The sequence below is a fragment of the Condylura cristata genome, unplaced genomic scaffold (genome assembly GCF_000260355.1).
Source record: "Condylura cristata isolate star-nosed mole 26May11 unplaced genomic scaffold, ConCri1.0 scaffold00017, whole genome shotgun sequence".
Lineage (NCBI taxonomy): Eukaryota > Metazoa > Chordata > Mammalia > Eulipotyphla > Talpidae > Condylura > Condylura cristata.
This window is the reverse complement of record NW_004567118.1, coordinates 19826339-19849692: the sequence shown is the minus strand read 5'-3', so window position 1 is coordinate 19849692 and position 23354 is coordinate 19826339. Positions and strand designations below refer to the sequence as shown.

The 23354-nt window shown below is 48.8% G+C and overlaps 1 protein-coding gene across 2 annotated transcripts in view; it reads left to right on the top strand.

Moving 5' to 3' along the window:
• FGD3 (FYVE, RhoGEF and PH domain containing 3) overlaps positions 1 to 22496 on the top strand; it is a 48192-nt gene extending 25696 nt beyond the window's left edge. For both annotated transcript variants that reach the window (XM_012725985.1, XM_012725986.1), the window contains exons 4-18: positions 1481 to 1570; positions 2230 to 2366; positions 3782 to 3938; positions 9736 to 9874; positions 10499 to 10557; positions 12155 to 12301; positions 12519 to 12611; positions 13320 to 13399; positions 14305 to 14335; positions 15209 to 15316; positions 16045 to 16107; positions 17625 to 17747; positions 19778 to 19918; positions 21261 to 21407; positions 21662 to 22496. In XM_012725985.1, the coding sequence (XP_012581439.1) occupies positions 1481 to 1570; positions 2230 to 2366; positions 3782 to 3938; positions 9736 to 9874; positions 10499 to 10557; positions 12155 to 12301; positions 12519 to 12611; positions 13320 to 13399; positions 14305 to 14335; positions 15209 to 15316; positions 16045 to 16107; positions 17625 to 17747; positions 19778 to 19918; positions 21261 to 21407; positions 21662 to 21880 (1734 nt within the window). In that variant the 3' untranslated portion in view covers positions 21881 to 22496. The remainder of the gene's footprint in view (positions 1 to 1480; positions 1571 to 2229; positions 2367 to 3781; positions 3939 to 9735; positions 9875 to 10498; positions 10558 to 12154; positions 12302 to 12518; positions 12612 to 13319; positions 13400 to 14304; positions 14336 to 15208; positions 15317 to 16044; positions 16108 to 17624; positions 17748 to 19777; positions 19919 to 21260; positions 21408 to 21661) is intronic.
• Positions 22497 to 23354: the final 858 nt, after the last annotated feature.

Here is a 23354-nt window from a genome sequence, read left to right as displayed (position 1 = left end):
AATGATATCCAAAACCATAATAGTATACATATTGTCCTCACCCAAGCATTCATCTTAACTGGAGAACTTTATATTTTTGTATAGCTTCATGTTGCCATTTCCAGTCTTTTCATAACTTGAATGATTGACTTTCGGATTTCTTATGGAGCAGTCTAGTGGTGACGATTTGCTCATCTTTTTGAAGGGGGGCTTATAACTTCCCAAAGGCTTACTTTTTTCATTTTTGAAGGATGGCTTTGCCAGATACAAGATTATTGGGTTAGCAGATTTTTCTATTTACACTTTAAGTATATTGTTCCGCTCATTTTTCTAAAATAAAAATGCTGAGTCTCAGTGTAGTTTAAAAAAAAAAATTATCCAAGTTGGAGTTCCTTGGGCTCCCTGAATTTTGTATCTACTTCTATTCTCAGATTTGGGAAGTTTTCAGTCACTATTTCCTCAAATAACCCCTCTGACCCTTTCTTGCTTCTCTTCTGGGGCTAATGTAATGTGTATAGAGATCAACTTACTTGTGTCCCATAAGTCCTCCTCCTCCTCATTCAGCATCTTTTAGACAGCTCATGTACCTGTTTCTTTAGGGTTGGTTTCTGGAGATTTTGTTTGATTCCATTCTTTTCTCTTTCTTTGTAATTTTATATTGAGGTTTGGACACTTGAAAACCATCCATCTCTATAGTCTTTGCAAGCTAGCTTTGTGCAGGGCGAAGCCATCGTCATTCTGGCTAATATTTCTAGGATCCCTTACTTTCTAATCTCTTGCTCCCCTGCCATCTGTGTGCATGACATCAACTCTTAATATACCACTAGCTCTGTTTTCAATATCTGGCACTGACCAACACAGCAATCCAAGGCAAGACTGAAACCAGTTCCTCAGCAATCTTTAGACCAGTGAAAACACTAAAACACACTGTTTACTCTGTCAGAGGGCCACAGACCATTATGGACAGTTCCCCTCCAGTTGTGTTGTGGTATGGGTGTAAGAGGAAGAAAACAAAGGCGTTTCTAATGCTGCCAAATTTTGCTATCCCCTTTGCTGGAACCACTCCTTGGTTTTACAATGGTTTGGGGACTGTAGTTTCTTAAGTGAGTTTTTTCATTGAGGTGGTCTGGCCAAAGATTACTGTTATCTCCATCTCTCTGTGGGGGAAGGAGAGTATCTCACTTCCCAATCTGCCGTCTCGCTGACATCACTCAGCAGTGTATTTTAATGTCACTCTTGCAGTTCCTCCACAGTTAAAACCATAAGAGGGTAGAGTTATCTTTGGCTGCAGAAACCTTCTAGAGGATTGGTGGGAACTATGACTTTCCTAGAAGCCTCCTGAAAAGTCCACCTGTGAGAAATGAGCCCCCTATCTCCCAATTCCACTAGCATCCTTTATCCCTTACCCCCCTGGTCATTCCTGACACAGAGACTAGTCCTGTCAGATCTACCTCCCTGATATTCATCTTCCCCAGATGAGCTGTGTCGCCTCTCTCTGCAGTGCCCTGAGCCCCAGAAGCTGCTCCACATTGCCCAGGAGCTCCTGAACACTGAGGAGACCTATGTGAAGCGGCTGCACCTGCTGGATCAGGTACCACATGACCCAGATCCTACCTATGTCCACTCCAGAGCTTTAGCAGGCTGTTTCACAGGTAATAGCCTTATCTCTTAGCATTGACTAAGCCTTCTAGTTGTATTGTGAATAATTTAAATACTAAAGCTCAGGTAAATTTAAATATCCTCCAGAAACATACTTTTTGCTTTCAAAATGATGGCTTTAGACTAAGGTCTTATCTGGTTATTCTGGGTCCCTTCTTCTTGGCAAGCACATTATCTGGCATAAAAATGGCCTCTGAACATCTTTCTGCCTCAACAGCCAAGATGTGGGGAGGGATACTCATCTCTTCTATGTGGCAACATGGGGCTTATGAGCATAGGAAGAAGGCTCTGATGGAACGAGGGTTTTGATGATGCTGCTGCTGTTTGTAACTCACATACAAAGAAAAGAAGTGGGAACTGAATTTCCCATGACAGTAGGTGGAGGAAATGCCTGTTCCTGTCCACAGGGCACACTCCCTGCCGTATCCCAGTCCTTAGCCAATTTAAGGCCTTGAGGTTGTTGGAGACAGTTTGAGGAAATAAGAAAACAAGAGGTGGCCGTGGTGTCTCCCACACTGAACCCCTGCACTGCAGCAGAGACACTATGGAAACCACTTACCATGGCTATTATGTGGGCTCCTCTGTGCCCAGGTTTTCTGCACGAAGCTGACAAAAGTGGGGATCCCTCAAGAAGTCATCACTGGCATCTTCTCTAACATCTCCTCCATCTATCGTTTCCACGGGCAGTTCCTCTTGCCTGAGCTGCAGAAACGCATCACACAGGAGTGGTGAGTAAGGCTCGTGGCACCCAAGATGTGGGAAACTGACACCTCTGGGGTGGGCCAGGTGGCCTCCATAGTGTTGTTGGTTCACGTGGTTCTGTAACAGCGAGCAGTTCAGTTGAATTCCCCCTGCCAAAGATCTCTAAATCTGGGGTTCACTTGCCTTCCAGCCAGGCAGGCCCATAGAGGCCCAATTTCATGGTGTCAGGACCCGCCTTGTCTTGGGGCAAACTCCTGTATCTTCTTAGTGGTGTCAAGCTTTAGCTTCTTCATCTGCAAGTGAAAGGAACTTTAATGCTCAAACCCCAAATTGACAGAGATCGTCAGCTTATTTTCCCTCTTAGGGTACATTCCACCTTTGCTTCAAAGACCAAGATTTACCTCTTGAACAGTGTGCCTTGGATTCTTGCCCCTGTGGACTTTTCCTGTCCCTCTGCCACTTCTGTTCATTCTTAGCAGATGGAGAACTTAGTTGTGAGTCACAATAATAAAACAACAGTAGGCCCCAACTTACCGTTCTGCGTATTACAGAGGCTCCTGCAGTTCTGCTTTGGGATCTCTGCCTCCTGCCTCCTTCACTGACCTGGCTTGAGGCAGTGCGAGGGTCTCCTGTGTCCTGGAGTCTGCAAGAGCACCTGGGAGTGGGGCATCTCTTCCTCTGCAAGGCTCATTGAGGGATCCAGTTGATTTGTAAATCTTTAGAAGGATCCACTCCACTTACTGAGCAGGTTATACCATGCCCCCAAGACCACTGAGTTAAAGTTCAGGCCAGTTGGCCTTCTGGCGGACATAGCCCACATGTGCTAAACACAGGTTCCCAGGAACCCTGAGACCCTGGAAAGACTGCACACGACACTACACATCTCCATGTATATCCTGTGCAGGAGTCCAGCCATCTGCCGCTGCCTTCACAGGTGGGGCCCTTTGAGTTCAAAGCTGGGCGTCCTTACACAGTAACACTGCAGTAAATGACTCACTGTTCTTACCCCTCCTCCTTCTTTTCAATTATTTAACATAAATCCCCAAAAGTTCTAAGGTCAAAGATTATTAACATATTTTCAGTTTTCTTGAAACTTCCTTTTAAACCATTGTCAGCATTATACAGTGAGTTTTCCCACGAGGTCACCAGTTTTGGAAATTCCCATTGTCCCTAATCTTACTCATGAAAAAGAAGTAAACAGGGTTTCCTTGATTCTCTTTGATCACGTGGCCCATCCTCAGACTGGTGCACTGAGACTAACTGATTGTGAGCAACAGTTTTGTGCTGCTTTCCACAGCCCTCTCACTTCCCTCAGGTATTTTCCACCCACCTGACAGGGGAGAGGACTCAGGGTTGGTGACCAATTTGTCCAGCTATGTGGCCCCTGAGGTAGGCCCTGTACTCATCCAAGCCATTTCTCTTGGTCTCATCCCTCACACAGGGACACAAATCCCCGACTTGGGGACATCCTGCAGAAGCTGGCCCCATTCCTCAAAATGTATGGGGAATACATGAAGAACTTTGACAAAGCCATGGAGCTGGTGAGCACCTGGACCCAGCGCTCACCAATTTTTAAGAACACTGTCCAGGACATCCAGGTAGGGCCTGTGATGACCTCAGGGCCTTGGGCTGGGTTCCTCTGTTCACTTCCATATGCTTATTGAAAATTTGGAACATGGAGAAAATCAGTAAAGTTATGGATTATGTCCAGATGTTTTCTTGATGCTCTAATCCTTAAAATAACTCCCAGAGATAAATCATCATTCTTATTTCACTATGATTTGGTGGGGAAATCATAGCCAAAGAGGTCAATATGGGGAATATGGCAATATGGGCAATAGCTTTACAAAGGTACTTGATGAGACCTGTATTCAAATGCTGCCTCTCACTCCATAGCGCCCTCCATCAGCAGGGCATGAATTTAGGGACAGGTTGCTTTTCTCTTTCTCTTTTTTTTTGCAAACAAGCTGTTCACAGCTGTGGCTTGCTGGTCTTTTTCTTCTGAGTTACATGGTTATATATACTGAAAATGTCACCTATCATCTGTCATTCATGCTACAAATCACTTTCCCCATTAATCTCCTATATTTTAACCTTTTAATGGTTTTCCACACATTTTGACTTTTAATTAGCCCATTCTCTATTTTTTTTTTGAAAGCAATAGTTTATAATCATCTTTATCATTGATGCCATGGAACATATTGTTATAGGTATTTTGGGGGAGCCTGGCTACTCCTACTCATCACTTATAAGCCAAAACTTGAGAGACACGAGCTTGTGGAAGGAAATCAGGCTGAATGAGGTGCAAGCAAAACTGAATACGGGGCAGACTACTGTTACAAAGGCCATCTCCCCTACTGGGGTAGAATCTGTAGGGCGGGTACTAAGGCAGGGGCGAGGCTAAAGGTCAGTGACAGCAGGACTTCTGAGAAATAGACAAGGCTTTCCAGCAGCTGCTTCACGGCCCCTTATAAGTTTGGTCTTGACTGGATCTGTTATGGGCTGGGCATGCTTTTAACTATGGTAATCAGGTTGTGGCTTAACCCTTGTCTCACTTTTACCTTTATCTAGGTTTCAGCTGTTTTTCTGACTTTGTCTCATAGAAAAGATAAACTGGAGCACAGAAAGGTCAAAAAGGGCAAGAAACCTCTGTTTCCCAGGCTGGTAACAATTCCCTCCTTTTGTTCCTCCTGCTGGAGGGCCTATGGGCAGGAGTAGGTCTTCTGGAACTATTTCCTGCTGAGTAGGTATAGAGGGTTGGGGGCCCACAGAAGAACAGTCTTTCCCTTCTTAACTTGAGTAAAGTCACAGGGTGGTAATCCCAATTGTTTAGATGCTTGAATTATAATTCTTTGGAAGTTTCAATGTCTCCACCTTTTTGGAGACAAAGGGAACTAAGTAATTTAGAAGACAAGGACCAAAGATCAAAAGAAGTAAAGACTTTACAGTAACAGTGACCAAGTCCTGAGTAAAGCGCCCCTCTGTCCAAACCAGTTAGAAATGATCTTGTTGATATCAGGACCAGGATTCAGTTTTGTTTTGATATATAAAATCATACATTTTATTTTTTAATTTATTTTCCTATTGAAACTACTAGAAGGTTTTTTACTTATGCTTTGATTTTTTTATGATAATAGTTTATTTTTACATCATTTTGTGCCTTTTTCCATCTCAGTTGTAATCCCCATGGGCTTCCCATCACCAAATCACCTGTGTGCCATCACCATAGTCCAGTGCACTCCTCCCCCAACCCCCACTACCATTTTTGATCCCATTCTCCACTCCACCCCTGTAAAATGTCTCTGGTGTATATATAGTTATTCATTCCCCACCCCTCCCCGCCCCCCACCCCTGGTCCTTTATGCTCCTGCTATGAGTGAACCACCATGTTTTTCTTTTTCTTTCTGGCTTATTTCACTCAGCACAATCCCTTCCAGCTCCATCCATGTTGCTGCAAAAGGAATGTGCTTGTCTTTTTTGATCACTGAGTAATATTCCATTGTGTATATATACCACTTTTTTTTAATATAGTTATAATTTTTAATTCATGCTTTTATTTTCTTAAATATATGTTTATTACACCATCCTTATTTTATACAATGTATGGTTTCCCCAAGAAATTTCCACCACCAGTTCACCTGTGCATCATCAGCACAATCTCTTGTGCTCTTCCCACTCCTGTCCTGTCGGGATTCAGGTTTTTTTTTATTTTTTTTATTCATACAGAACTGGGGTACAGGTCAGAGATGCGGAGGGTGAGAGGATTCACGAGAGACAGAGCAAGGAGCAGAACAGGCAGATTGAGGAAGTACACTGCTGAGGGGATCAGCGGGATCAGGAGAGGTCTGCCACGCCATGTGGTCGCCTCCGGGGCAGGCAGGAATCGAACTCATGCGGAAGTGGCTTAAGTTTCTTAGTGCAGTGCTTTAACCCCCTGCGCCACCAGGGAGGGCCATGGATTCAGTTTTTTTTAAGGTGCCCCACCTCTGGGTAGTTCCTTTTTTGTGTTTTCAGTTTCCAGGTGGCCCTGGAGTTCACTCAAGGCTGTTGATATTACTGTATCTGTAAATACAAGCCTCAGTGGGAAAGTTAGATGCCTTTTCCCTTTATTTTTATTTTTTAGATGCCTTTTTTTGCTTTTGTGCTCTTTAGAGCTTGAAAGTATAATTGTACAGCCAAGGAGCACCCACAAACCCCAAATTGTTAAGGGACATAGGCACATTCTAAGGCAAAAGAAAGAAGACTCTTAGTGTGAAAGATCTTTAATTGGTGTGAATAGAATTGGAGTGCAAAGAGAAAAGAAAGGATTTCAAATAAAACTCCAAAAATGAACTCATCCTCTTGTTGACAAATGCCCAGTCAAGCAAGTTCTGCCCATAGTAGGGCTGCTGAGGCCCAAAAGCTTGCCACAATCTAAGGTAACAAGGGGTTAGGTAGATCCCAGAGAGTAAGGACAGGAAAGACTGGAAATTGAAAATGAACCATGTGATCCACCACGAGGTCAAGATAACTGCTGTCCTTACCTCTGCTGGGACCAGGAACAGCCTGCCCGCATGTGTCTCACCCACACCTCTCTCCTCCATTTGGTTTTCTCTCCTTCATTCCACTTCAATTTACTTATTTACCTCCCTTCTTCCCAGCTGACCCCTCTCCTTTCAGGGTGGCATGCTGGGAATTGTAGTCCAAGGCAACTAATTTTAAGTGGGGGCAGGGAAAATGCCTGTACTGCTATTCTCCTCCCCTTTCCTGGAGATGTGTCTATGCAATAAAAGCAAATTAACCATTTAACCTCAGCTGTAGTACCACCAATGCTTTTGTCTGTATATTTTATTATCATAGGCCTTGTATCTCAATCTTTAATCCACTTCCAATTTATTTTTGGATGTGGAATTAATGAGCCTACTTCATGTCTCTGTGTGGTGTCCAGTTTCCCCAGCACTATTCACTTTCCGGGTTGCTTGCTCATGCTCCTTTATTGTAAATTAGGTCTGCTCCATACATAGATTTATCTCTGGGCTTTTACTTCTGTTCCATTGATCTATGTGTCTGTTTTTTAATGGCAATACCATATTGCCTTTAATACCGATGCTTTATAGTAAAGCTTAAAATCAGGTAGCATGATGTTTTCATTCTTTGCTCAGGATTGCTTTTGCTATTTGAGGGCTTTTATAGATCTATATACATTTCATTTTTCTACATTGAATTTCTTTGAAAACATATTGTTGGTATTTCAATGCGCATTGTGCTAAATGTATACATCACTTCAGGCAGGATAGTCATTTTGATTATATTGATCCTCCCCTTCTGTGAGCATAGGATGTGCTCCCATATCCTTCTATCACAAAGTCCTTTAATCAGAGCTTGTTCTGATTGTATAGGTCCTTTACCTCCTTAGTTAGATTAATTCCAAGGTATCACATTCAATGATTTTTTAATAAAGTAAAGCTGTAAAAATCTTTAAATTAATGCATATAAATGTATTCATAACTCCAGCCCCGATTTATAAAATTTATGCTTCTTCTAATGTTATGACTTTACTTTAAAAATTTTAGATGTTATCCCAGAGTAGTTTCCAGATAGGTTATGGTATCACTGCCCACCTCCACACACGTGTATACAGAAAACACCACACATGTGTACACACAATGCATACGAATCTACACACAGGCACACACATTCTTCACTGTTCCCCTAATGGGCTTGGCGGGCACTGAGCCCTCTGTGCCAACAGTGTGGACATGGCCTACATTCAGGCACCCCTCCCTCGTCTGTGTTATTGGCAGTACCCAATGTCCACAGAGCTGAGAAACCCCGGCATAAACAACCTGGAGATTGCGTGACAACTCAGGGTTCCCCTTGTCTTTGGAGGTTGCCTTGATTTAATCCAAAGCATACTTAAAATTTTTTTGAAGTGTATTTGGAGTGGTTTCCAGTGTTTATAAGAAAGTTGCAAAAGCAGGGAACTGTTAACATTTTTTCTTGTTTATTTAATCATTTTCTCCAAACACACACAGTTGTTGTTTTTGAAACTTTTGAGACTAAGTTGCACATGTCGTAACCCTATATGCTTAGAGGGAACCAGGATGTTCTCTGCGTCATTACAGCAAGCCATCAGAGGCTTCAGAACATGTGACGCTGAAGCAATGGCGTTGTCAATCCACAGCCCTCGGGTGAAAAAGTCCACCAGTTGTCCCAGTACTATTTTATTTCCTGGTCCAGAGCAACCCAAGATATGTGTTGTGTCCATTGTCAAGTCCATCTCCTTTGCACCCCTGTGCCCTGTGCCTTCTAACTAGGCAGCCAGTTTCTAGTCCATTATCTTTCCACTTGGTTTATCCTCAGTTTCCCCACGGCTGGGACCAGGTTGTGAATCTATGCAGGAATGTCACAAGAGTGAGGCTGTGTGTTCACCATGTCTTGCCTGGGGTATACAACTGTCCTTTGTCCTATTTCTAGAGAGGCTCACTTGATGTGGGACATTTGTCCAGCTTCCCTGTGGCTAAGTTATTTTACCTTCCCACTCTATAAAATATTATAGTTTCTTGTAAATATCCTGCTTCTCCTTATCCCTTGATGATTCTCACCGGAAATTAGATGACTTTACAATGGTTGCAGATTCGGGCTTCCAGCCATGTTGTGTACAAGGCACTTAGACTCCTCTGAGATGAAGCCTCCTGTTCTGGGCTCTGGGCTCAGCAAGGGGGCAGGTGGGTGAAGAAACAGGTGCCAGTGAGACAACAAGGTGACTGCAATGACTTCCCAGGCAGGTGCAGGGGCAAAGGGTTCTGTAGCAGGCAGGCAGGGACCTTCAAGAAGGAGACCATGAAGACAGGGAAAACTAGCGTAGAGGCCAACTCTGTGGCCTGGAGCATGGCTGTCAGAAAGGGGTCTGGATGAGGCGCTGAAGGGCCAGAGGGAGTGTTTCAGAAGAAGATGGGGAGTCTGAGAGGAGTGCTGGGCAGGGTAAGGTCTCTGCTGAGTTCCCACCCCAGGCACTCAGAGAGGCCCAAGGCTGAGTTCCAGCCTCTCAGTCAGCTCACGAAGCTCAGCTGACGCTCAAGTTCCAGCGGGAGAGGGGACTTCTCTCAGGAAGGAAGCCACAGTCCTTGTCCAGGCCTGAATTGTCTCCAGTGAGGGCAGAGATAGAGTAGTCTGCACCAGATCCATTGTGGGTCACCAATTTTCAGCCCCTCCCAGCCTCGATTTCTCCTGTTGTAAAAAGTGAACTGCAGTCAGCAAGGGGCAGCTGCCGGACTGTGGTGGGCAGAGCAGGCGTGGGGCCTGCGGTCTGAGCGCGTCTGTGAATGCCCCCGCTGTTGGTCTGTGCCCCAGAACAGAGGTGGTCTTAGAGTCCAGGCTTGTCCATGGCGCCCAGCTCTATCTGTCCCCCCACAGAAGCTGGAGGTGTGCGGGAATCTGACGCTGCAGCACCACATGTTAGAGCCTGTGCAGAGGGTCCCTCGCTACGAGCTGCTGCTCAAGGACTACCTGAAGAGGCTTCCGGCCAACGCCCGGGACCGGAAGGACGCAGAGAGTGAGTGGAGCTGGGTTCCTGGGGAATGTGAGCAGACTTCCTGCTAAACCCCACGGGAAGAGGGAGAGGAGAAGACTGGGAAAGACAGACAGAGGCACACGGGGGTAGAGAGAAAAAGAGCGGGACATTTATATACAAGCATATAAAAAGAGATGAAGATGGGGAAATAGAAGCAGAGACAGAGAGGTAGACAGAGGAAGGAGAGAGCGCTGGAGGTCCCCGGACACAGCTCAGGAGTAACCAAGAGTCTCTAAGGTTGGAGACGCCTGTCCCTACTGCTGTGAGTGTGTGTGTTGGGGGGGGGGGGGAGATACTGGCTTGGGGAAGGGGATCCTGGAAAGTTTAGGTGCCTCAGGGGATACTCCTGTTCCCAGACCAGCAGCTGGTAGCTGTTACAGGGCAAGGTCCTGCTCAGGGTGTTGAGGTACTGGCCCCAGCAGACCCCAACCCCAGCAAAAAGGTTATGTCTGCAGGGTCCCTCCCCACCCTACACACACACCATGCCAAGTCTGAGAGCAGTGCAGATAAGGGCAGGAGCAGGGCTGAACCATCAGGGCCCCTGGGGCCAGGCCCTGTGTGGACCCTCCAGGCGCCTGCAGCCTGACTCTGCATCTCCTCCTGCAGGGTCCCTGGAGCTCATCTCCACAGCTGCCAACCACTCCAACACCGCCATTCGCAAAATGGTGAGGAGGGCTCCTCCAGGGTCCTCCTGAGGGACCTGCTGGGGGGAGGGAGCGGGGGACCACCTTCCCCCAGGGCAGACAGGGGCTTCATTGAGAGCTAGACAGACCTGCCACTTACTAACAGGTGATTGTTAGTAAGTTACTTAGCACTGTTTGCCTCAGTTTCCCCACCTGTAACAGATCACTGACAGAACCTGTTTCACTGGGCCGCAGTGAAGATTAAATGGTTCATCAGAATTACTCTCAGAACAGGACCCAGTGTGGTGTTAGCTCTCAAATTACCATCACTCGCTCATTCACTCATTCTTTCTTAAACTCTTTCTGCTATGACGATATACCACAGACAGGGAGCTTAACCATCCCCACCAGGAGCCACTACATAAAACCATGGAGAACAGGCAGCAGAGCCACAATCTGGGGTCACCGGTCCACAGCCCCCTCAGCCTAGAATTCCACCCAGCCTTCCCTGCCCCCCAACCTCATTCTCCTAGCTCTGGCCACCGTTCTCTAGATCAGGTCTAGATCTAGGTTGTCACTTCCTGTTCAGAGCCCTCCCAGCTAGCTGTGGTCCAGGCATACTCGGTTCACCCTCCAAGCCAGGTATACACCTACCCCAGTACACACCCACCCCCATACCTATGATTCTTCAGCTCTGCCCTGCCTGCTCCGTGATCTCCATCTGACTCCTCTTTTCCCTACATCCACCTGCATTTGCGTCACCAACTGTAGGGTCAGCCAAACTGGCCTTCTTCCCGGATGTGCAGGCTGAGCTCTCTCAAATCTGAGGACAGCGGTGGCTGTGGCCTGGTGGGTCCAGGCTCCCCCCTCGATCACTGGTGGAGGCCGAATCTGCCTTTTCTGTACTCACCCATGACCAGGCCTCTGCTGGTGTCAGAGACAGCACAGAGCGAGCAGTGTGTCGGCTCGCAGCTGGACCCTCTCCCAGCATACCCAGGGCAGTGGTGGGCCACATGACCACCCAGCCAGCCAGGAGGCCAGGGGGAGATGGCCTTCGGATTGTCTGGTTTCAGGATGGTCCTGAGTTACATAGCTTTCAGGTCGAGCAGGAAACCAGGCAGAGGGGAGAAATGAGCAGGGCAAAAGCTGCAGATGGCAGACAAGAGATCCCAACCTAAGAGTTTTACTGCCTTCCCGTAGAAGGGGCCAGCATGCAGTGTAGAAACTCAGAGGGCCGTTCCAGTTCTCTGGCTGAAACATGTCCAGTGACTCACTTGTCTTTTTTGTGCCTCCATTTCCTTGTCTATAAATTGAAGAGAGTAATGGTGCCCACCCCATAGAGTGCGTGCTGAAAGTAGATGGGTTCAGACCCCCCTTGTGTGTGGAATGCTGCCTGGCACGGAGCAGCTGTGTTATTTTATCATTTATTATTCTCTGCATAGTGAACTTCTATTTACCCTTCAATACCCAACGTGTCTGTCCCCATGTGTTCCCTTCTGCTCTCTCACTGTCAGCGGGCTCGTTTCTCCATCATGGCTGCCTGTTGCTGTGGGCATGGCTCCTCTCTGGGTCCCCAGCAGCCCTGCAGGCCCACGGTCCTTGTGGCCTTGCAGCTGCCTGAGTTCTGTGTCTCTCACAGGAGAAAATGCACAAGCTCTTGGAGGTGTATGAGCGACTGGGAGGAGAGGAGGACATTGTCAATCCTGCCAATGAGCTGATCAAGGAGGGCCACATCCTGAAGCTGTCGGCCAAGAACGGCACTGCCCAGGACCGTCACCTCTTTCTGGTGAGCACTGCCCCCCCCGCCCCCTCCCCACCTGCAGCCTCAGAGCCACAACCCCTCCCCCCCACCACACAACCACTCTCCTGCCTTGTCCCACCCAGCTGCAAGGCTAAGTCCCTTCTAACCTCTCCTACTTCCTGGTAAACTCTTCCCTGGAGCACCCCCCTCCCTGGGTGTCTTCTCTGTGCTTTTGCCCTCATCCAGTGCCCTTCTATTGCAGTTCAATAGCATGATTCTTTACTGTGTACCCAAACTGCGGCTTATGGGTCAGAAGTTCAGTGTCCGAGAGAAGATGGACATTGCGGGGCTCCAGGTGGGTGAACTGGAAAAAGATGACCTTTTCTCATAGTTAGAAAAAAATCATTTTTTCTAGTGTAAGAAATCTGACCTTGACCTTGGAGCATCTAGAAAGTCCTACCAGAGTTCTGGGCAGGATCTAGGCCCCTGTCTCCAGAACACCTTCACAGCACTGGCTTGGGACCCCCCTACCTGCTGTGAGCTTGTGACCCCTCCAGTGACATGGTGGGTGGGGTTCATAAAGAAATGGCCCCACCGCGTGAATCCTGGGGAGTGGTGTGTGACCCAGTCATAGAGCCCCGCCTCTGGCAATGGGGGAAGGGAGCTTCCATCCTAGGACCTTAGGGGTGGGGCCTCTGGATCCTAATGTAATGGCTAGAGGGGAGGGCTCCCAGGTTTTTGCCCTTTGGGGGTCAGAAGTGCCTCATGCAGTAGAGACCCTCCAATTCTTCTCCAAGAATTTCTATCCCTCTGTGTGGGGCATGTGTGTGCATGTGGGGGGGACCTTGGTGGACAAGATTTAGCTGTGCAGGGGTTAGCAGCTTCCCAGTCTCAACCACAGGGATGTGGGGTGCTGGCCCTGCCCAGTGGCACTGTGGTCTGCCCTATTGTGGACCAGCTCACGTAGAGTCACAAAGTCACCTCTGTCCCTCCTCAGAACCCACAATTTCAGGACGTGCTAAGTGACTGGCTGTTTGGTTTGTTCTTGGTCAATGTGCTTTAGGTGCAGGACATGGTCAAGCGCAACGCAGCCCACACATTTGTCATAACGGGAAAGAAGAGGTCCCTGGAGCTACAGACTCGGTACCCGTGCTGTCCCTGTCCCCTGCTGTCCCCTGCTGCTGTGTGCCTGTCTCTGACCCACAGTAGCAGAGGACTTTCTGTAACCTGGGCAACCTGGTTATGTGTTTTTTTATTCACTTTATATACTTATTTGTGGCTTATAAGTATAAGGGAAAGTCAGTGAAAATTAGGCTTCTGTCTCCTGCTCCCCACCCACAGTAGATCTTCTTAACCACCTCTTAGTTCTCCTTCCAGAATTTCTGTGCTCAGACATATGCATCTATTTTTTAAAGTCACAGATGACTGCCAACTACATAAATCCTTTAGTGTCTTGCTTTTTCACTCATGTTATCAGATCTCCCCATAGCCCAACCTCATTTCCTAAGCAACCTAATTCTCCATTGTGATCACTGACTATTTCCTCCACGGTCCTCCAGGTTTCCTCCAAGTTACTACTGCAGGTGATGCGAAGTGGTGTCCCCACAGGGTTTTGTGTTTTTCATTATATCTGAAGATGAGTTCCTGAAATTGAATGCTGGCCAAAGCCAGCTCATCCACTATACGTGTTGGTGGCTATAGTCACACTACTGTGTCAGACAGTGTTCGGATTGGGACAGCTGGTCTCACATTTGCTAATGATCTGAGATCTTTGTGATAGTTCATTGTGGTCCAGGAAGGTGTTAATTTACACTCACTACAGAGGACTGTGCACACCACATCTGGCCACACCTCACCATACCTGGTCACACCTGACCACACCTGGCCACACTGGCCACAGCATTCCATATTCCTTGGGGCCAATCTCCTAAACCTTGAGCTGCATTTTGAAGCTGTGAGCAGCTCAGGCATGTGCTGCAGGACAGAGAGGAGTCTGGTTTATTGGTATCCAAGACCTGTTTAATGAAATAGTGCTTTTGTTTTTGTAGGACGGAAGAGGAGAAGAAAGACTGGATTCAGGTGACGCTCCTAAAGTGTTTAAGTAACTAAGTGACCAAATTCTCAGCATTCTGGCCATTTTGAGTTGGCATAGCAATGGGTAGCCCATGCCCCTGCACAGTGCCCACATTATCTGCCTGCTTTGAAGAGATTGGGTGACTGTATTATAGCACCTTCAGATGTCATGAGCCTTTCAGCCCAGTCACTTTTTGGGGGCCCCAGTAAAATTACAAAGAGACATGGCCTGGAGGGTGGCAGGCAGGAAGCTGCTCAGGGGAAGATTTCCATGGACGTCATCCTTTCTCCATGGTGACAGGAGAGGCAGGTCATGCTGGATGAGCAAACTGATTTCCAGGATGGAGCCTATGCTTCCAGATGGCCAGGCAGAGAGATGGACAGGGTCCTGAACAGCCACAGTGGACTTGGCTCAGGATGGGCCATGATGGAGATGAGGGGACAGAGGCTATAAGCTGCAGGGCAAAGGTCAGAAGGGCCAAGATAGAGAGGAACCTCAGGCCCCGGGATAGTGGAGCTTCACAAAGTATAGCAAAAGCCAAAACTAGCCATTAAGTACATGTGGCTTCCAGAATTCTTAGAATCTGGGTGAGAAAAGAAGACAATGGAAATTCAATAGAGTTGGTAATACAGGAAATGGAAATGTGACCTTGAACCCGATACAGCTTCTTCACAGAAAGTGTCCTGTGGCACTGAAGCAGACGGGGGTGTGGAGCAGGACAGTGGTGCTGGGACTGGAGACCTTGTTGGTACAGACAACCTGTGTGAGGCCATTGGTTAAGGGAAGATATAGAGGCCACGCACCTGTCCTGCTGGATTAGCAGCCTGATTTCCTGGACCTCTGACCTCTGAGACGTGTTCTTTTGGGGTTCCTTTCAGGTTATTGAAGCCACCATTGAGAAGCATAAGCAGAACAGCCAGACTTTCAAGGCCTTTGGCTGCTCCCTGGGCCAGGAGGAGGACCCTACTCTCACCCCAGACACTCCTGTGAGTGCTGATACCCGGGGCTCATGGGAGGGTTCCCTGTCTGGTGATACAGCTAACATCTTTATTAACCAACTCTGGGACTCCCCATGCTTGGGGAAAGCTAGAAGACAGGGTTCTCACCCAGGATGTCAACAGCAGCCATCCACCCCTCAGGGGCTGCTGTAAAACACAACCACATCCTCTCTGGTACCACTAGTCAGGACTTCAGAGAAAGCCTTGCCTTCCCCCAGGGCTGTTCTTGAAGCCCAACCCAGCCCAGCAGCCTGTGTCTCAGACCCCTAGCTTGTTTGTTTCCCCTTGGCCTCCTGAAAGGTGCAGCCCAGGCCACTGCTTTGCTTTACTTTCACATCAAACATACTCGCAGCTGCTCACCTTTTTTTACTTTCCAAAGTGCTGCCTCCTGCCTTGGCTGGATGTGTCCACACCTGCCATTAAATTTCTGTGGAAACATAGGTCTCCATGGAGCCTGAGGGGGGGCTAACCACAGTGTGTGATGTGGCCAGTGAGGCCCTGCCCACTGCTCTGAGAGATGATGGCTCTCTAGACAACTCCAGAGCTATGGAGGGAGGGTCAGAGCCCCCAGGGCACAGCAAACACTAAGCCTAGAAGGACTTTCTTCCTCTGTGTGGTCAGATGGAAGGAATGGGGGTCTCACTGATCACTGCTGCATTGGCGTCAGCCTGTGGCTACACACTTTCCATTCATGCCAGCTGTCTCTGTCCTTGCAGGTAGTGAGTGCCAGCTCAGAGGAGTACGCAGTGGTGATCGATGGTGGAGCAGGTGCTGCAGGGGTGAGTGACCACTAGCTATTCTCAGGGGCAGGGGTGAGGATAAAGTCAGACAGAGTGATCTGAGGTCAGATAGATGACTTGAGGTCAGACAGGTGACCTGAGGGTGACAGTCCATGGTTCCATCCTCACTGTGGTTAATCTGGGTCTTGACTGTGGGATCTCAGGTCCTGTGGCTTGAGGTCATCCGCTTGGTTGGGGAAGGTCACACAGCTATGCTTTTGGGATGGTGCTGTGCTTCCATTTCAAGTGAGTATGTCTGGATAAAACTAAATTCAGCTGGTGTTCTTGGAAGCTCTGTTATCAAAGGGACAAGGCCGCACCAGGACAAGGACCAGGCAGGGACCACATCCTGTCAGGTGGACCTGCAGGGGTGTTTCAAAGAAAGTTTCTTAGAGGAGGCATTTGACCATCTTTCAGACTGGGAGAGTCTCACCAGGACCCAGGGAGGTGGCTGTACCAGAGACCCTCACTGGCATCTGCTCCCCTCCCTCTGCCTCAGGACACCGTGGGCACCTGACTGGAGCCCAGGCAGCTGTGTCCACAGTCCACCCTGCCAGGATGAGGCCCTGCCTCTGGGCTGGGCTAAGTCCCATCCCTTGACCCCAAACCATCATGGGTGGGATGAGAGAGAAACTGGGGTGTGTGCCTGCCATGAGGGTGGGCATCCTTTAACAGGTAAGGAGGTAACTGAGAATCCTCAAGTCTCAAGTCTCAGCCAAGTCTGGAGGTACCTCCAGGTCGGGCTGTGGTCAGCAGACCTGCAGGTTGGTGATGTCCTTTTTCACTGGGTAGACACTCAGGTTGCCCGGAACTCCTTCTTTTGTCCTAGGGCTCAGTCTTCCTTGGGGTGCTCAGGGTTACAATCCAAGTTCAGGTAGCTTCTGTCTACCCCCATTCCTTGGGGACACCTGGTGCCCCCCAGCTTCCCTGTCCCTTTACCCATGAGCCCTAGCTATGCTCATGCACATTTGAGGAAGGCACCCCATAGTGAGTGTTAATTCTGGCACCAGAAAGAGTGACTTCAGCTACAATACCGGATGTAAGTTTTTCTTAGCACAATTGCAGAAGAGAAAACCCATTTGGGTATGATGGTCTGATTTCTGCAGCCCCGGTGTCTTCAGACACACAGTTCCTGCAAGCCTTTCTTAAGAGACACTAAACCCAGACCAGGAAGTTTTGCAAGGGGGACTTGCAGAATCCAAGTCTCCGCATTCTGCAAAAATCACATTATTTTTCACAGGCCTACCCAGAGCTGGGCTCTGGACTCACATTCCCCCCACAAGGGGGAATGTCACACCAGGTGAATACACTGGCCTCAGAATAGAACTTATTCATTCCAGAATAGAGTTCTGTACCCACCAAAACTCTCCAGGGGCTAGAGTGTGGGTGGGGTGGAGGCCATGCCCAGCTCATTTGCATCTTTCCATGGCACTTTTTTCTCTGTGTGTTGGTGCCCATGCCCCACACCTCCTCCTCCATGCATGCTCAGAGATGACTACAGCCCTTTCCTCCCACAGCTTGAGCCCAGGAAAGGGTCCTCTAAGATTAGACGTGACAAGGAGAAGCAAGTCTGCAGGAGCTGTGGGGAGACGTTCAACTCCATCACCAAGAGGAGGCACCGCTGCAAGCTGTGTGGGGTGGTGAGTTGGGGAGGGAGGGCTATACTGGGCAACTTTGAAATACACACTGGCCCTGCGGAGCGTGCATCGATAGTGTCTCTGGAATGACAAAGAGGCACCCAGAGCGGACTGAACTAGCCCAACTGAAGTGCAAACTAATCTTATTTCTCCTCTCAGCTCTGGTGTCCAAGGAAGACTTTTGGGGCTACAGTGCCCATAGTGACTGGGTAACTTGAGAACAGGAATGAGAGCGACCTCATGCTGGAGGTGAAGGGGACAGAGCAATGTGCAGCTCTGGATGAACCTCCTTGCCACCTAGGTCTAAGCCCTCCAGTGGTGTTGCAGGTTAAGGCAACAAGCCCTCTCCGTTCCTCTTCACTCAATCCCCAAAGTCCTTCTTTTCAGGGTGTTTTTGTTTTGTTTTGTTTTGTTTTAGTGTAATATTGGAAGAGGTGTCTCTGAGGAAAGGACTGCTAATGTATTCTGCTCAAGTATTCTAATATCTAATATAACTGCTCAAGTATTCTTGGAATAAATTGTTTAAACTAAATCTATGTTAGCAAATGAGTATTAGCATAGAGCTGCCCAGAGCTACTTTTGCAAGGCCACTGGCATCCCATGCTGGGATCGATGTTCTTGTCACATCTTTGCATAAAACTTGTGACCAGGGTGGAATTAATGGATGAGCACTAAAATGAATGGCTGGCTGGTTGGTAGAATGAATGGATGATGGACAGATAGAGTGAATGGATGGGTGTGTAGAGGCTGGATAGGTGGGTAAGTGGATGAGTGGGGGGTGAGGGTAGATGGAGAATTAGATTGTAGACAGATGGGTAAGTTAGTCTCATACCCTCAAAAATTTGAATTTGAGGTACAGTTTGCACTCCCCAGGATTGAGAGATATAACTCAATCCTGACTAGACTTGTGTAGAAATTTTAAGAACTGCCCAAGATGTGTGCCTCTGCCTTGCTTGACTCCAGACATTAGTTATATGATTATTTGAGATCAGAAGCACTAGTCTTTGTTAGTCTTCCCTAAAGTCAGAGTCCTCTCAGCCAACCTGTGTTCACCACTAGCCATGGAGATTGGCACTTTGGTGGGTGACTCTCCACAGCAGGCTGCTGTGCTAGTTTGATCTTCATTGCCTCAGTTTCCTAACTTTCCTACCTCCTCACCCAGGAAATAATAAAAGAAAAGGAGAAAACTGACCCCCTCCAAAAAAAAACCCCACAAACAAAAACAAGCCATAAAACCGAGGCCTCCAAAGATGTCAGTCTGTCCATCCATCCTCCGTCCATCCATCCACCCATCTCCCCACTCATTCACCCATCTCCATCTCTTTATTCATCCATCCATCCATTCCCCATCTATCCTTCCTTCTAGCCACCCCTCCATTCATCCCACCCACCTATCCATCCGCTCACCCCACTCTGTCATCTGAATAATATTCTGTTGGTTGCTCCCACTTTAAGCTATTTATAATAATGTTGTTAAGAACATGGTTGTGCAAGTATACTTTTCAACCTCTGCTTTGAATTCTCCTGGGTATATACCCAGAATTGCTGAATTTGCTGAATCATGAGCTAATTCAATTTTCCTGTGAAATTGGGTAAATAGAAATCATAGAAATTACTGAATAACAGGCTAATTCTACTTTCAGGTTTTTGAGGAAGTGCCATCTGTTTTCCACAGCAACTGTAGCATTTTGCATTCATACCAACACCTCGCGGGTTTCACTATCTCCACATCCTCACCAACACTTCCTATTTTGGAGCAGGCCACCAGAATGGGTGTGAGGTGCCTTCAGCCTTTGCATGTCCCTGATAACTAGTGATGTTGAGTGTTTTCTCATCATGTAGACCCCTGGATCCTGGATCCTTCAGGCAAGGAAGCAAGTGCCAGACTTCATGGGGCCAGCACTGGGCTCTCTGCCTTCTGAGCACAGAGCAGCACCGCTTTCCCGCATAGTGTGTCTGACTCTATCCCCTGCAGCATTTCTAGTCCTTCTTGACCAGTCTTCTGTGGGTCACAGGTGCCTCCTGCCTTACAGGTCATTTGTGGGAAATGCTCTGAGTTCAAGGCTGAGCTCGGCAGGCAGAGCCGAGTCTGCCGAGAGTGCTTTCTCATCCAGTCAGCGGCTTCTGCAAGTCCCAGCCCTGAAGAGTCCACAGACCCAAAGCAGAGGACTGAGGTGGGTGGCTGAGTCCTATGAGCATCACTGAAGTCCCTGAGTCAGCCCGAGCAGACTGTTTCCAGAGTCATCAGCTTCCCTGAGACCAGGATGACTAAGGGGAAATTGGGGGTGGGGTAGGGGGTGGGGTATGGCCCTGGTGGCAGCTGGCAGCTGAATACCAAATGGCACATGTGTTTAGTTGGTCACAGCCAAAGGCTTGGGAACCATTTGCACTCAGAAACTAGATGGTGAATTGATTCCTGGACATAATTTCAATGTAGGCGTGTGTTGAGATTTTATCACAACAAAAAGCCCAGTAGTGCTCAGATACCAGCAGGTGACTGAGCATTCAACCCAGTTCTGGCATTATCTGTGAGCCACAGGTAAAGGGCTCAGTCTCCCAAACTGCACCCCTCTCCCACTGTGAACTCCCATTGCAAGCCCAAGCTGTTGGCCTGTGTTTCTGACCAACTGGCTACAGATTGGAGGTCACAATAACCCCTCCTTAGATTCAATTAATCTATTAGTGTGGCTCACAGAATTCAAAAGACAGTTGGCCACTAGAATATTGGTTTATTACCAGGGGTATCGCTCAGGAATATCAGAGAGAACAGAGACATAAGACAGGTATGGAGGAAAAGCAGGAGTCTCCATGTTCTCTCTCCCCAAATCTCCACGTGTTCTCCAAGCTCTTTGAAATCCTTTTATTTGGATTTTCGTAGAAACTTCATTAGGTAGCCTACTAAACACTATGCACTAAGACACTTGGTCTTAGCTAGTGATTCCAATGCCAGCCCCTCTCCCCTCCCCAGATCAGGGGAGTAGGATTAGAAGTTTCAAATCTCTGTTCACATGGTTGGTTCACACGACAACCAGCCCCTATACTCAGGAACTTCTAAAGTTCACCTCAGCAACATAACAAGAGACACCTAGAACATTCTAAGCATTTTGGAAGTTATTAGTCAACTTCAACTATTGTCAAAGACAAATATGGAGGTGTATATATTTTGTCATTTGTATGACCAAATCCAATATTTGTTTTCTACCACAGTTTTGCAGGCTAGTATTACTGATTAGTCAGCCTGGGCTTTATAACAAATACTACAGACTAGGCCATGTAAACAGCAGGAGTTTATTCTCTTCCAGAGGCTAAGATCCAGGTGTCACATGTATACCCTCACACACACACAACATCACAATTACACACACACACAGCTGATAACAAGTGGTCCTGCAGTGACCCTGAGGATCAGACTGGCTAGGTCTTTGTCCAGTTGATCTCTCCCTCTCGCTAGGTCCCCTGAATGGCCCACTGGGCTCCCCCATGAGACTGCCGCTGATCTATCCTTTGTGTCTGCAGAGGCCAGCCACTGAAGACTCCCAACCCAACCTGCTCTGTGGCCCCCTGCAAGTGTCAGATGACGGAGTGACCTGGAGTGAGGTGTGGGCCACCATTCCCACAGTGGAGCGCCTGGAACTTGTGCTGTGCCTGCAGGAAGGAAACCAGGTGTGAACCCCATTTTCTAGGCACTTATAGGGGGGTCCCCCCATTCCTAAAGCTCAGAGCCTACGACCTGTAGTACCAGAGGGGCATGGGCCTTACGCTGGGACCCATCCTGGTTGAAAGGTTCCTCCAGTGACCCTGAGCCTCTATTTCCCTGGTTGCCCAGAATCAGCCCTCTGTTGCCCACCCGTAGGGGAGTTTTCAGCAATGCGAGGACATCAGGGCCCAGAGCACTGATCCCCCTCTCCTTTGTGCAGGACAACCAGCCGCCCTGCACCATCCCGCTCTCAGGCTGCAAGGTGAGCCTGCCAGACCCCAAGGAGAGGCTGGATGCAGGACATGTGTGGAGGCTGCAGCAGTCCCAGCAGTCCTGGTACCTGAGAGCTTCATCTGCAGATCTGCAGCAGCAGTGGTTGGAGGCCCTGGGCATTGCTTCCCCCGGGGATCTGGCCCAAGCCAACTCTGGGGGCCCTTAACTCCAGGGCCCAGGAACCCTGTAAGCTGTCTTGACTGTGTCTCCCAGCCCTGTGGCCACTAAATGGAGTCACTGTGCACCTGGGAGAATTGTCAAAGGTCACCTCCTAGTGAGGAGGGTGCTGGATCACCGAGAGGCCTACAATCACCAGGAACTTGGCTTTGGAGAGTCTCTCCACTCCAGAGAAGAAGAAACTGAGGCCCGGAGAGGGCAGCTTCCCTCCAGGACCACATCAGGAAAGTGTGCTTCTACCTGTATGGCAGAGCAAGTTTAAGGAGACTAAGATAACCCTGTCTCAGCAGGGCTTTGGGAGTCCTGGCTCTCAGAGGCAGACAGAGGATCGGAGGCCAGGTCCAGGGTCAGAACTGTCCCATAGACCTCCTGTCTGCTGCTCACCGTCTATGCTGTCTACACCATGTGAACTGAAGGGGCTGAAATTCCCTGCCGCCGCTGTCATCTGCCCTCTGCTCTCCTGGCTGCCCCTGTAGGTGACCCAAAGGAGGACAGATCGTTCCTAAATAACCATGCTTGAGACGCCACTGGAGGCCCACCCATTCACAAGGGGACAGTGAGGGAGACGTGCATCCCTCTTGAAGGCAGAGTGCTTGTGCGCCTGAATAAATGCTGGCAGCTGCAGGAGTGCATCACCAGGGGCCGTCACCCACATGGGCCTGGGTGGGAGGCTAGGGGCAAGGATGATACAGGGGTGTGTTCTGCTCTAATCACACTGTCAGCAATAGAGGGCTGGTGCAGTCCCACCCCAGGCCAGCAGAAAGCTTGGAACCATGTCCCAGGAGGGGAGGCCCAGCCCTCTGCCCACAGTGCCCCTGTCTTGCTATTGCCAAAGGGGGCAGCGTCAGGGAGGATGTAGCAGGGAATGACGGGGCCTGAGGCCCAGCCAGCCCCTCCATGCTGGTCCTGTCCCACACTCAAGCTCCCTCTAACCTCCTCTCACTGAACTAAGTATCTCTGGCATATAGCCTGGACCACGCCTATGGTTATACTATTCTCCAGTACTTCTCACCACAACCTACTGAGAGGGATGAGGAAACCGAGTCACAGAAGAAGCACTTCTCTATGACCCAGCTTTCTCAGCATCCACAGATCAGCTGGGCAGCTGGCACTGTTCTGCAAGGCATGGCAGTACTCTGCCTTAGTCTAGAAAGCAAGGCTGTGCCCCCGTGGCTGTGTCCTCAGAGCCGGCCTCTGCAGGGCCCTGTCCTTTTACTTGGGATCCCTACCTCAGGTCCTTATGGGCTGGTTTCTGCCTGATCTCCACCTGATCAGTCCCTACCTGGGGTCCTCACTGAAAAAACACCCTCCACATGGAGCCATTACTCCTGGGAGGTACTGTGCAGCCACTGTAGAGCCAGGTTTGGAGGGGAAAGAAGCAGGAAGGGGGAGGGGAGGGGCCTTAGCAGGCAGGATGGGAGGTCCCTGGGAACCCTGCAGAGGATGCTGGGAGGGGGGTGTTG